Here is a 14076-nt window from a genome sequence, read left to right on the forward strand (position 1 = left end):
CCTACACCAGACATCGGATAGAAGAGAAAATAAAAGACTGAATGAGCCATTGTTTACATGCCAGATCAATGCAACCAGACAATCAAGACATCCTCTACCAGATACCTGTTCATCATTCATCAATTATCCCCCCCCAAAGCACAACGATGATATCCTCAACGTCGAACCGCAGCCCCCGGCTCCCCTACCGCATCATCCCCGCCCACACCCCCGAGCATCTCTCCGCCATCCGCTCGCTCTTCCGCGCCTACGTCCAATGGCTGAACATCGATCTCACCTTCCAGGACTTCGAGACCGAGCTCAACTCCCTTCCGGGTAAATACGGGGCCGCGTCCGGAGGAGACCTTCTCCTGGCCTACAGCAGCAGCAGCACCGAAGAGCACAACATTCCTCTGGGCTGCGTAGCTCTCCGTCCCCTTACTCTACGATCATATACTATAGAGCCTAGTCATGACGATGGTGACGATAGACCGGAAGTCAAGTACTGTGAGATGAAAAGGCTGTATGTCTCCCCAGAGGCACGGAGGATGGGGTTGGGGAAGGCGTTGGTGCAGGCGGTGGTGCAGAGGGCCAGGGAGCTGGGGTATCAGGCCATGCGACTCGACACGCTGCGGACCATGGAGGGGCCGTTGAGGTTGTATCGGGCGGCGGGGTTTGTGGACATCGGACCGTATTATGAGACGCCTTTGGTGGAGGAGACGGTGTTTTTGGGGTTGGATTTGAGGGGGACGGAGTGATGGCAGAGTGTAGATTGTGGGTGCGCGGTGGTGGTGGTGGTGGTGGTTGTTGTTGTCCTCTGCGAATTGGCGGAGTCCGACCGCCGAGGTTGGCTTCTTACTCAGTGAACAGTCTCAATAGGAAGCAAGAGAAAGGGCACGAAATACCTATTTATGCATTTCCTACGAAGAAAAGATAACTGCGTGAAAAAGACCAACAACGCACAGACATATCTTGTCGTTCTCTGAATCTCCAACAACACATACAAGTACGTATCGACCGCCGACTAGCTACTTGTCCTCTCCGAACTCAGACTGTTGAGCTTGATATTTTGGAATGGAGCACTCATAGCAGACATCTTAAGCCTGCATCATGCTGAAGAGAAAGAGTCATCATAGTTCGAGAAGCCAATCGAGTCCACATCAACCATCTCTATCCATAGATAATCGAGGTACCATAGCCAAAGGTGACCATTGAACCCGGGTTCGCCCCGTGTGGAGTTGAACCATCCAGACTACCGCCCCGCAGTGCCCATTCGCCCGCTCTACCAACATCAAAGTAGAGGGTTGAGGGTCAGGGGCAGTGGTAGTCATGGGTCGACCATTGTCCGCGGGTCTCATTGCGGAAGCACAACGATTGCAACCAAGAGAGGAAGAAAACAAAAGGACGAAGGAATTCGCGCAGATGGAGAAGTGGTTTAAATCGTACGATCTGAGGTAAGCAGGTTTGGCGTGTTGGTCTGTGCTGCGCGCGGCCTGCTTAGTGATGAGGTCAGAGGATCACCTGTCTGCCTAAGGCATAAACTGACTACTATACATGGATTGCATGTGAGCTGTCACGGGTCACAACATCCCAGGACGGTCGTTCACACAAATGAAAAAAATCCTCCCAAAAGGCTCGAAATACTGCTTTGAGGCTGCATTGATTCCATTAAACTGACTCGCAAGCCTGGTGCCACAATTCACATCCGGTCTCATCCCATTGTCTTCGCAGAGGTAATTATTACCTGTATGCCACACTGCCGTTCTATGAGGCAGATTGTAAAGGGGAGAGACTCGATGGAAGTAGAACTAGCAGGTCAAACCAAGGCAGTTGCTACGCTAAGGCACATACTACTCATTTTGAATTAGATAGTCCGATATACTGAGAGCCACCTGAGATGACGATGCCATGGCAGGCTTGCAGATTCTCCGTGAGTGGGGAAGGGAACTAGTTAGTGCTTCAACAGACGCGCGCACTATGGTCTGACCGAGTACGTAGACTGACTGCGTTGTCTATTTGTAGAGGCGTACATAGTTTGGTGGGTGCCTTCTGACTAATGGATGTCGAGAAGGACGAACGGTGCTGTTTGTAGATCGTGCAATGGGAGAGTGCATGGAAAAAGACCCCCGGGAATCCCCGGTGATCGACAGCTAGCAACAAAGCCCGGATTATGGTAACTCAGACAGGAAAAGATTTTTTGGGATTGGCATGTGCAGTCGCGCAATACTACGGTCTCGTAGAGGAGAGAGGAGGCTAGCTGGGATCCAGTCCAGTCCAATGTAGATAGGGCAGGCGACCATAACTAATGGCTGCTGTGGTTTCTCGATCTAGGAGCTGCACGTGAGCATATGAGGTTGTCTCACCCATGTATACAGCAACCACGCTTGAGTTGAATTTCCATGCACAGCGCGGGATTACAGGCCCAATCGACCTGCGAACTTGTGTAGGCAAAGCCATGTACGACAGTGATTCCTTGACCAGAAAGACTATCTATGAGTTCGTAAGCTCGGTGAGATGCTCGTTGCATCAGCAATTCTAACGAGCCCTAGTAGACCAAGTTATACCTGGAACTCGATAGGCATAGGGACCACAGAGCCGGAAGGGGGAAAATAAGTGGCAGTGGCGACACTGAGGATATGTGGATCACGCGGTCATCGCGCTACAAAATGCATGAGCGGAAAGAATGGCACGGAGATCGCCCATGGCGTGTTCGAAGAGGCATCTAAAGCAATAACCACCCCGCTCACACCACCACTCAATCTGAGGGCGTGTAGTTTTTGAGGTAGTATCTAAAGGTTTTAGATGGATGGTGGCTCTGGGATACCACCTAGTACTTTGAGTCTGATCTGATGCAGGAGCTCTCTTGAAAGAAGTGAGGCTGATGGGAAAAAGTCCCGTGGCATTTCTCATCTGTGTTGGCGCATGCCTGAGCAGTAGGTAGTAGACAAGCCCACAAACATTGCCCAGGTACATACATAGATGAGTACATCGCACGCTGAAATCTTCTTGGAACGCCAACCTTGGCACAGCTTGTATAATTCAAGAGCTCCCGAGCTGTATGCAAACTAGTCGAAATTGGGGCGGGCCCTGCAGAACACGCATGCGCATATGGCTCTCCCATCCAACACCGTTCATGCCAAGGCCAGCTCCCGATGGCCGGCATGGCCTCTTAAAGTAAGTCGCCAATCTGGACAGGACGGTTCTGCTGCACCAATCCACATTTGGTGACACGATCTCACACCTCCACAGGGGCAGGGGTTGGATTCCATTCCACATGCACCTTAACACATGCACCTTAAGTATCAGTTCCCGAAGACTGAAAGTTCGCGTAGTGAAGGGTAGCCTTTACCCTTCCCTTGGATTGTACAATACCCAGGTCTGAACTTGACGCGTCATGGGCTAGAAGCCAAGCCCAGGGCCACGTACCAGGAATTGGTACTTGGCACTTTGGACACTAGGATCCTGCTGGCACTCAGCTAACATGAAGTACATTACAGGTACTTTCCTAGAGGCTACAGAATACCCAGAGCAGAGATGTACTTCATAGCACAAATTCGATATCCGCCGGTTCGCGAGACCGAGGCAGTCGAGCGTTATTCTCGACTTGCAAAGAATTACCAATCGAGTATGACTTCTGCCAGAGTACATCACACGTTGAATGCTGCTGTAGCTTTATCGAAACGAACGGAAGCCGAACTGCATGTATATGACTTCTTATGGACGCTTACCTTCAACCTGATTCCATGATTGGTCATCAAGGGTCAATGTCACGAAGGCCTGTCACGCAAACTGCTTGGAGCTGGACCGATCTGTGTAGCTGATCTCGCTTTGCCACGTGCAACACTTGAACGATTGTCTAGGGAGTTGGTAAGTCGAGAAGACTTGAAGCTTGGGTTTGAGAACAGACGAGCTAGTCTTTGATGCTAGTCAGCTGTATTGGAAAGCACGCGTTGTAGATCGAGCCGTGTAAACGGAGCTTGTATCATCGGTAGTGATAGGCATCTAGTGGTTTGCTGGGCCTCTGTGAAAATGGACATAGAAAGCAGTCTGAATTCCCGCAGTGTCGCCCACGGACAGAGCGATAGTCCAAAGGGGAAAGATGAGTGCATATTAATAGACGGTATGTTCCACCACATGGACCCCGAGATATCCATCGAATTCAGCGTGTATCTCTCCCGATCGAATGGTAAGACCGGACGGCAGAGAGTCGATTAGCGGTGTGCCGTGGCCCAGTAATCTGGGACGAATCGGGGAAAAAGAGTCAGATGCCAGCATTCCGTGCGACCTACCCCATGGAGGCGGAGATATGTGCTGCTGTAAGCACCATAAATAAATGTCCAGGGAGACGAATCCAATATCTTCAGGTCGCAGACCTCGATAACCACGGGACTTGGCATGTGGGACTATTGTTTTGTGGGCTTTAGAGGCTTGAGGTCATCCCGGTTGCTGGAACCAAGAGTGGGGAGAAGGAAGCCGAGAGATAATCGAGGCAGTGCAAAAGTAAAAAAAGGAAGAAAAGAAAAAGTGATGCGGGGATGGGGAGTTGAGGACGGAAAAAGGAGAATGATTGATTGTGTTTGTGTCTGAGAGCAAGTACAGTACTCCGTACTATCTAGTACGTACTGTCAGTATGTGACGAGCCATCGGGAAGATCTGGCATTTCCATTGCAGTGGAGCAGTTGCTTTGAGTATGAGTACTCGAGAGCCTGGAGATACTCCGTACTACGTACATACATAAGTAGTACGCTCTGGGTTCCACACCTGGCAGTGGATGTGTTTGTCTGTTTTGAGTCTAGACTGCCTGAGGTATCGGTAAGATAGAACAGATCCATGGGAAGCGGCAGACCTTCCGCCAATAGGGAATCTGCCATTGTGAGTGGAAATGTGGGCAAGTGGAGAGACAGGGCCATCACTGAATGTACACATCTCCACCTTTTTTTCAACTAAACAAACTAAATGTTTTTGACATGATACATCCACCCATGGATCCCCAATTCTACACAAATCCATCCTTTTTGCTTCCCCTGGACACGACGGGCTGTCATTCTGAGACAGACTTTACCTCGGCCCGATCTTGCTAGCCCCACGCCTGGGCTAAGTTGATGTGTTCCAGCTCATCCAACGGACTCTTTAGAAACCACGCTGAGCCATCGAATCTCCACTTGATAGTACATTGTATGGGGGGTCAGAACCTCCAAGAGAGAAGAAAAAAAGTAAAAGTAAAAAGAAAGTCAAGATTTGATCCATCATAATACAAGACAAAGGAAAAGGTTACTGCATCAGACCTGACAGAAAAAAAAATAGCTCTTTCATCCCTTCGTTCTCTTTCCACTGGCGTTCCATAGTTTTCCTTCGGGCTTCCATCCACAGTCTATCGGTTATTAGCTCCTATAAGGGTGTCCAGTAGTCAATCAGATCAATCAGATCACGCATAGCAGACAAACAGCGGTCACTTGAAGTGTACAAAACTTTCCCATGCTTTTCAGCGTTCAATGCATTATTATTCGATATAGGGATAAGCCTCCTCAGCTTTCCAAAGACACATTTTTTGGGAAATGGATGGAGAAATGAAAGAGGGATAGGAAACGAACTTTGAAGAAAAGGAAAAGGGATATGCAACATCAAAACCAACAAAGGAAATTATCCGGTGTATATAACCAGGTATGTTTTACAACAAAAACGCCGCGAAGCGCCGACCGGGTCTGCCTGGCCCGGCGTGTCTGTCCCCATCTAAGACCAAAAAGGAGAAATGGCAACCTGTTCGCCAAGGGTATCATGGTTTGGTCCGCCTGTCCTAATCTTCCGCCCGCGTTCAATCGTCCCACTCGACACTCATGTGACGCGTGCCGGGCATGGTCTCGTCATGCTTTTGAGAATAAAGCGGTCGCCCATCAGGGGTAAGCTGACCGCGATACTCTGGGTTGTAGTCGGGACTGTTTTCGTCCAAGGTGGCGACGTAGCGGTTGCGGCCGCCTCGCTTGCTGTGGGTCTTCGTATAATGTGCGTTAAGGTTGTCACTGCGGGAGAATGCGCGATGACACCCAGGGACCCAGCAAACATGGGGCTTCTCCTTGGAGTGGCTCTTCATATGTCTCTTCAGGTGCTCTTGTCTCTTGAAGCGTCCCTTGCACCCGGGCTCTTTGCATTTAAATTGCACCTGCTTGATAATAGATGGTAGGTTCTCCAGGCTCATGCTCTGCTTAGAGGCTTGTTTCCGGGCAGTCTTGCGAGAGGGCTGACGCTGCACTCGAACAAGACCGTCCCGGTAGACGGGTGATTGGCTAAAGTCATCCATGTAGTCCATGCTACCGGACAGTCGAGAGATAGGAGTGTCCGATCCAGAGCCACTACCCAGTGAGCAGGACCGCACTGGAGTGGCTGGGGTGTGTGCCTTGAAGGTACCGAGTGATGCTGGGAATTCCGAGTACGACGGAGGTGGGGTGACCGGGGCAACCTGGGAGGGCGCAATCGTCTGTGGAGCAATCGATTCTGCGGGCGGGGCCATCCAAGGAATCATATTTCCCATTGACATGGAAGTCGGAATCCGTTCATGTTGATGATGGAAGATGGAGCGCGATAGACACGGGTTGGTTGCAGATTCTGGAAGGTATGGTGCATGGTGCTGGCGATAATTCGGGCGAGCCATTGTAGTGTAGTGGTGCATATGCGGAGGGTACGGGAGCCCTTGTACTCCATGCTCGTATGTTTTGGGGGCTTCCGAAGGGATCCAAAATTGTTCAACATTCTCATCATATCCGGACAAGAAGTCGGTCATCGGCATGCGCTCCTGGGGTTCCATGTTGGAGTAAGGCATACCCATCACATCGTTCGACGTCATACTGGCCAAGCGAAATGCACTGCGCATGGGGGTCGATCCGCTGTGCCGCTCGTAGGCCTGACTGGGGAATGATCCGCCCTCGTGCCAGCCAGGGGACTGCAATGACCCGTGACTATAAACACTGGTAGGCGTGGTCTTTGGTGAATCGAGAGGCGAAAAGCTAGTCATGGAAGGGCACTCGTTCGAGCCCAGGGATGTACAATCAACTTCGACGGTTAGGCGATCAGACAAGCTACCCTGGGGTCTCATCTCTTCGTTCTCCTCACGGTGTTTGCGAGGTGGGGCAGGGGGAACTTCGAGTTTGGCACCTGTCCGACGTACTGTTTAGTTTTGGTTGGAACGTCACAAGCTGATGCGGGGAGGTGATTGCAGATGGGAGCTCCACGAAGTTGGGAGAGAACAACAATATAAGGAAGTTGAGGAGTGATGTGTACAGCGTCAGACGCGGGTATATGACACAACAAGCGCGGGTTGGTTGGGTTATTATTAGTATATTAGGGAATGTGGCAAGGTCCGCTGGAAAAGGGTATACAAGTAGTGAACGGCAACGGAGGACCAAGATCGATCAACAAACAACTATCGGCGATCTCAACAAGAGATAGAGAGGGACAGTGAGGATGAGTTCCTTAGAGAGTGATGGATGTGCTGAGCAGGATGCACAAGCAATAGCAAGAATGAAGGAAGGCCAACCTGGGTTGGGAATAGAGCTGAGAAAGAAAGAGAGGGTGCGAGGTTGGGGAATGGAGGAGGACAGGCGAGGTGAAATAAACAAATCTCCCGGTCATATATTGTGAAGGGAACAGAAGAGCCGATCGCACTTACAGTTAGAAGTCATTGCTTAGCTAGTCCCCAAAGGAGTAGCGAGAGAAAGGACCAGAGTCAAAATCAAGAGGCGCGTCGCGTGCCTTTGGAGAGCCTACGCAAGGCCAGGAATGTAGACTATAGAGTTTCTCTAGTAACCGCGACAAGTCCCGCTGGAAGGGGAGAGAAAAGACGTCTTCGATTGGTAGAAACCCGAGTCTCGAGTCAAACCGTTTCCTAGGAGGCGCGATTGTCTCTGGATTAAAAGACAACGAACAAGGTGGAAGTAGACGTAGTAGACGAGAGGAGGGGGATAGACGTGATCACCGCGATGATGACGGAGGGGGGAGGTTGGATGGGGGTGGATAGAGATCGATAAGTCGCCCTGTAGACGCGGTGTTCTCGATCCTGTGTTCGCACGACAAGCGGAAGTAAGTGCGAGAGGGATGGGATTCACGGTCGAGTCGTAGAGGATGAAGCCGAAATGGGTTGTCTGTGTCTCAGTTGCAGCAGAAGGATGTTGTAGTTATAGGAAAAACGGTACAGTCCAGCAAGGGGATAATGGAGACAATTGATTTGGAGACGCAGGTCAAGTGGAAGGGATGTCTTAGGATTATCGATAGAAGCGTAAATTTGTCTAATATTGCACTTGTGTTCCAAGGTCGAAGGGTTGTGCCTGGCGGAGAGGGGGGGAGGGGAGGAAGTGGTGGAGGTTCCTTTGTTGGCAGGGGAAACCGGGGGACGAAAGGACTCAAGTGGGAGGTTAAATCTGTTCTATTATATGACCGAGTTACTGTATTAGGTGAAGGAGCAGAAGAGAGAACAGCGTGCAAGTGTGAGCTTCTTTCCTGTCGCCCCATCCCTCACTTGGAAGAAAAGAGGGAGGGGGGTGGGAAAGATGGTTTAGAATTCTTTGGGGGTAGGAAGTAATTGTTTTTCCTTCGAATTTATTTTTATTGCGAGTTTATTTTCTTTTCGGGATTCGCTGTTATTCCCTTTCCCTGAGTGATGTTATGATTAAGGTATTTACTCTAACAGTTTTTAATTTGATTAATTATTTTTCAAACTACTACGTTGAATCCACACTCGCCTTCCTCATCTTGCTGCCTGATACTTGCTAAGTATGTCAAAATCAATCAATGATTCTAGTTTTAGGTTGAATCTACACTCAAGAGACAAAGAAAACACTCAAAGATTAAAACCAATAATCCTATTATGTGCTAATGGATCCGTTTCCTTGGTTTGCTCTTGTAGTGTAATTTGTCCACATCCACTCCGGAAATCACAATATGATCACAGATCTGGGTGTCTAATTCTGTCCGGTCAAGTGGATCGTCCCATGGCTTGACTGGGTCCGCCTCATGCACCTCGAATCATCACCTCGAGAATGGACAGCAGATCATGATCGTAACAATCTTACTTCAGACTGTATCGATGACCGTAAATTACCTCTGGCAGATGCAATGCACCCGACTCGGGGTTTTCTTCCCCCTCCTCTCTCTCATCTCCCTCGACTGCTGGTATACCGCAGGATGTGGCCGCTGTAATGTAGGCGACTGGGCGAGTGGTCAATCGGGAGATGAGAACCAGATTAGAGTCAGCCAAACAGAGTTCATTGCCAGAAAGTGACAATCAAGCGAAAGAACCAAAACAAAACAAGACTGAGCTAGACGATACTAGAAGAGAAGAGCGAAGAAGAAGAATAACAAAAGAAAAGAAAATGGAGGAATGCATGAGGCGCAGATGTGGGAGGGGAAGAACCACTGATGGAATGTTCGAACGTCAGAGGATCGCGACCACTAAGGGCAGGTTTAGCTTCTGGGGAGAGCCCTGACTAAGTGGTTAGTGGACAGGCAATAAGTTAACTAAAAACTAAACTTTAACGCGGATCATAGAATTGGATCATCGTCCGTCAATCTTCCAGATGCTCGGGATCTCCCCCGGGTAGACTAAAAGTTATCCATCCATACCAGCCATACCTTAGGTTGTTTAGTTGGTCCACTACTCAGTACTCCGTAACTACAGGTCGAGTACAGTAAGTACTGTACTTCCCCCACCGCTTCATTTGCTACCTAGTAGGCACCAACTACCTAGTAAATACTAACCATTCCCCCTCCCCCCCCCGGCATTTCTTAGTTGGCTATCGAAAACTAAGTCTACCTGGACACCGACTATGAACAGCATCCATGACAGATATTCAATTATTACGTGTTTTTCAAATCTTACCTGGATTTTGAAACATTTGTACCACCAGACTCCCCAATCAGCTATGGTAAAGAATACTGGAGGTTTGCTAAAGTCCCTGGAGCCTGGGTCGATCGGCAATTTTGCTGAATCACCATGTGGAGTAGGAGGTTTGCATTTCGGCGTTTCGCACTGGAATCTCTAAGATCGAAATAGTAACTTAGTGTGTTCAAGCACCGATTGAGATTCATGGGGACAGCACCAATGATAGTCGAAATAATCCTGGTAGGCTGGGACAGGGTAAAATAAGCCCCCCCCCCGGCCGCCGCCGCCTCAGTTATCGTCAGTGTTATCTATGTATGCACTGCACATACTGTACATAGTAGTATGAAACTCCACACCGAGAGCCACGATACTACCGTTCCCCTCCCCATTCTTACATGCTGCCAGTGGACATTCGCTTTACCAGCCCTAATGATATTGGCTGCAGTTTCTAGTGCACCGGCCAGGTACGTTCTCGACGCCACAGGTTTCCCAAAGCATCATCGATCGTCTTCTGGTTTCAACGCCACCGTCTAGACCACTGTCAAACCCCTCATAGTCTGAGACTCAGTGAGAGATTATCATACTTTTGTCGAGTGCAAGGCTCTGAGGCACATCAGCAATGAAGGCAGAACGTTTTTTGTCCCCTCCCGGCTAATCCATCCAGGATCCGGCTCCACTCGGTCATATGCATAGTGAGCGTATACCAAAGAAGGAAACCCGCATAGCCGGCGGCGTGCTGTCACCATTCATTGAGTGCTAGCAAACTACATTTTGCCTCACTCTTTCCTCGACTTCAGAACCAAGTTCTGCGAAAAGAGAGAAGGGAGAAGGGAGAAGGGAGAAGGGAGTGCGATTCAAAACTACTATATTGAGCAGAGAAGGGGGAGAATCTGGAGTGAAGAAGAATCAATACCGGACAATTTATTCCCATGCAATCGTCCCCCACACAGCAAGAGGAGCCCGAGGAGACCGAATCCCGTCTCGGGAATTCCCACCGTGGACGGAGATCTTACCCTATCCCACAGAAAATAATAAGCCCATCTGGCTCGGTCGAACCTCATCTAGGTTCTCCGAGGATAGTACTCTCTTTTTTTCTTTTGGTGCAGGACGTTCCCAGCCGCCGGCAGCGGGAGTCTTTCCATCACTCACGTTCAGAATCTAGTTCCCAGGCGTTTGCTTATGTTTGGTCTGTGCGAACCCGGCCTGGATTGCAGATAGGCCCTAACCCTCAGAGAAATTTGAAACCATATCATCGTTTCTTTTTTGCTTTGTCTTGCGGACAGGCAACAAGTTCATTTGACAAGCGTCACCAGCAAGCGAGAGCCAGATTTCGAAGGACCTATCCTACCGACTATACGTACATTACCATTTTTATTGCTGAGCGTGTCCAGATGCTTGCTGTAACCTCATTAGCAAAGAAAAAAAAAACATTGAACCAAACATAGTAAGGTGAGAAACCCTCCCAAGAGCCGTGCGCGGGGGTTGCCCAATGTAGAATGACGGTTGAGCTACTACGAAGTACTAGGACGAGCTATGGCCTCACTCGAACCATGGTTCATCGCGGACATACCCCAAGGTAATCCCCCACCTCTCCCGTCCCTTGTCTGTTTAAGATAAGGAGCCACCGGCCAAAAGGTACTTCGTACTGTATCCCAAACCGGAACACATCCTCGAATTATTTTTGCCGTTTAAGAGGAATTGAGCTCGAGAGCCAGGAGATTCTCAGTAAGCATTATTAGAGAGCGGTATGCTTAACTAACACATTGCTTGGCTGGAAATGAAAGCCGGGCTGGTGCAGGTTCGGAGGCGGTTAAATTATTTTGCAGTCGCGGAATCTGGAGAGTCAGGAAATGGATGCCTCAGACACACACATACACACACACACACACACTCTCTCTCTCTCTCTCTCTCTCTCTCTCTCTCTCTCTCTTACTACGGAGCACCTTTCTTTCTTACCCTCTCTTTTGTACGGAGGTGGAGACTTCAGTCTCACTGACTGGTACGGAGTACTATAGTTAGGGACGGACCAGACAGGGACTAACCCAGTTCGGAGATCGGCTTATCAATTCTCAATGAGGAATGGACCAAGTGGGTGAGTGAGTGAGTGGAGAAGGGGAAGTGCGGCGTGAAGAGCAGCCGACAGGCGCTTTGGCCGGCGATCACTGATCAGACGCACATCATCCTCCCTAAGCCGAACGGGATCGTCCAGTCGCTGGATGCGCAGCCAGACTGAAGTCTGCAGGTTTGAAATTCGGCCATCTTTCACCAGCCGACCAGCCGCACCTATCATAAACTTCCCAGCCTTGCCAGATGCCAGCCGCCACTCGGACCCTTTGCTCAGGAACGCTCCGACAGAACCTGGCCTACCAGCTTCACTCGCTATGGAATGTGGGGAGGTGAGACGATATCCTTTAAGCCCCAATAAAGGCAGAGAGGGAACAAGAAAAGGTTCCATCTGTTCTCAAACATCCACAATATGGGCGACGGTGTCACGACTTCTCGCCTGATACATGATCGTCATACCTCTGGCTTGTCCGACAGGCCAAGTGTTGCCCCCCGAACCAAACGAGACTCGACTCTCGATGCGGTGACGACTACCCTCTCTTTCTCACCTACTGATGATGCATCGCTCGGAGAATCCCACTCTCAACGGTCGCTCTTTCATACTGCAGATGGAATTGGACAAACGGCACTGTCGATTATGAGACACTAGACGGCTACTGGACGGAATAGTTCCTTCGACAGACATCGAAGAAGGTTATTTCTAGACCCGCTTTTTTCTTTTTCCTCTTTCCTTTTTCTGTCTTTGCTTTTTCCTCTTCTCTTTTGTTCTTTACTTCTTTCGGTTTCTGTTGATAATGGGGCGCTGCCAGCAAGATTCCAAGGTTTCTGACCTGTCACGCGTCATTCGTTGCTTCGGTCCTCACAACGCCATGCGAAATGAGCTCCAAACTGGACAGATCATTCGTACTGAACACGTTGCTTGCATTCCCTCAAACTGAGAGGATTCAGTAAATACTGGGCTGGCCTTTTGTCATACGATCAAGCCTAGCACGCATTGTCCGGTTTACCGCTGAATCCAACTGCGAAACCCCTTATTGCTTGTATCCTCCGAACATCGTGGGCTCTCCCTGAAGAATCCTCGTCAGAAAGATATTTCACTGCCTTGAGTCTCTCGACTCGATCTCACTTTCTTAGCTTTCGACACCAAAAAAGGGGTGAACAGAAAGAAAAAAAAAAGGAAAAAAAAGGAAAAAAAAGGAAAAAAACCCCTCTGCACATGAGTCGACTGTCGAAGGATATCGTTCTATCAGGAAATGTAGTTGCTAAAATTCGATTCAGGAGCGCTCGAACCTCACTAGACCCATCGCACAATATCACGTTCGATACCTCGAGCAAAAACACATGGACCTGGTTGTAGTCGAGAGATTTATGCGGTGTACATTGCGGGCACCTTATCGATATTAAACCTTGGCCTAGTCCCTGCGCTGTTACTACCATCTCACCTGGATTTACGCAAGAGGCTCGAATTATTGTCTCCATCGCTACTGCATAATCCTGTCTATTAAAGTTACTTGGAACGTCTGATGTGGGGTTGAGTCCAGGCACATTGTATGAATGACACTGTCAGTGCTCGTAGCGAGATATCCAAGCGCGACAGAAAGCTCTTCATCCTTATGGATATGTCTTCGTCGACGTCGTTGACCTATGTACTCTTCATGTTTGATTGTCCGATAGACTAGCAATTAGTCCCCCGCTAAAGGGGGGGGGGGTTGGTATCCGGTGCCACTAAGAACCGGGATCTGTGGTTTGACAGCTCCTCTGTCCCTACTAGGCTGCTGCTTTAACTACCTAGTACCCAGCACCCCCAATTGCCGGGTTCTGGTCAAAACAACACTCGAAAGTCTCAGTACTCTCCCAGACCATTCATACCGCTGGTTTGAAATGGGTAATCCAATCAACACTCGGTATTAGAATCAGATGAATCTTTTTGATACATAATAATAACATGTATACGGGGTATATGGAGTATACGGGGAACAAAAGAGAGTAGTATTCCGCCATTGCCTAGTAGCCCTCTAACTAACTAATACTTACTCTACGGAGAGACTGGCAGAATGAAGAAGGCGGAAAAGGCAACCCAGCCACAGTACATACATAATACTGCGCCTCGGCAGTTGAGCCACACCTAGTTGGGTCTTCCGCCGTCTCTCTCTCCCTTCGTAGTG

The 14076-nt window shown here is 49.4% G+C and overlaps 5 protein-coding genes across 5 annotated transcripts; 4 read left to right on the forward strand and 1 right to left on the reverse strand.

The window, feature by feature from the left end:
- Positions 1 to 146: 146 nt before the first annotated feature.
- Positions 147 to 737, forward strand: BO66DRAFT_316036 (GNAT family N-acetyltransferase; the record flags this gene model as incomplete). The annotated part of the gene is made up of 1 exon (XM_025643489.1): positions 147 to 737. The coding sequence occupies one exon, from the start codon at positions 147 to 149 to the stop codon at positions 735 to 737; it is 591 nt and encodes a 196-aa protein (XP_025507027.1).
- A 2007-nt stretch (positions 738 to 2744) lies between these two features.
- On the forward strand, positions 2745 to 3814 carry BO66DRAFT_237449 (uncharacterized protein). Its single transcript, XM_025642816.1, has 3 exons — positions 2745 to 3153; positions 3229 to 3342; positions 3477 to 3814. The coding sequence occupies exons 1-3, from the start codon at positions 3038 to 3040 to the stop codon at positions 3724 to 3726; spliced, it is 480 nt and encodes a 159-aa protein (XP_025507028.1). The 5' UTR covers positions 2745 to 3037; the 3' UTR covers positions 3727 to 3814.
- A 1882-nt stretch (positions 3815 to 5696) lies between these two features.
- Positions 5697 to 7652, reverse strand: brlA (C2H2 type transcription factor BrlA; the record flags this gene model as incomplete). The annotated part of the gene is made up of 2 exons (XM_025652462.1): positions 5697 to 7137; positions 7640 to 7652. The coding sequence occupies 2 exons, from the start codon at positions 7650 to 7652 to the stop codon at positions 5792 to 5794; spliced, it is 1359 nt and encodes a 452-aa protein (XP_025507029.1). The 3' UTR covers positions 5697 to 5791.
- A 1111-nt stretch (positions 7653 to 8763) lies between these two features.
- Positions 8764 to 9361, forward strand: BO66DRAFT_389330 (uncharacterized protein). The gene has a single exon (XM_025646775.1). The coding sequence runs from the start codon at positions 9077 to 9079 to the stop codon at positions 9245 to 9247; it is 171 nt and encodes a 56-aa protein (XP_025507030.1). The 5' UTR covers positions 8764 to 9076; the 3' UTR covers positions 9248 to 9361.
- Positions 9362 to 11565: 2204 nt separating this feature from the next.
- On the forward strand, positions 11566 to 11876 carry BO66DRAFT_237483 (uncharacterized protein). The gene has a single exon (XM_025642817.1). It carries the CDS (start codon positions 11625 to 11627, stop codon positions 11841 to 11843), a length of 219 nt encoding a protein of 72 aa, XP_025507031.1. The 5' UTR covers positions 11566 to 11624; the 3' UTR covers positions 11844 to 11876.
- Positions 11877 to 14076: the final 2200 nt, after the last annotated feature.

This window comes from Aspergillus aculeatinus (assembly GCF_003184765.1).
Source record: "Aspergillus aculeatinus CBS 121060 unplaced genomic scaffold BO66scaffold_8, whole genome shotgun sequence".
In the NCBI taxonomy this organism is placed as follows: Eukaryota; Fungi; Ascomycota; class Eurotiomycetes; order Eurotiales; family Aspergillaceae; genus Aspergillus; species Aspergillus aculeatinus.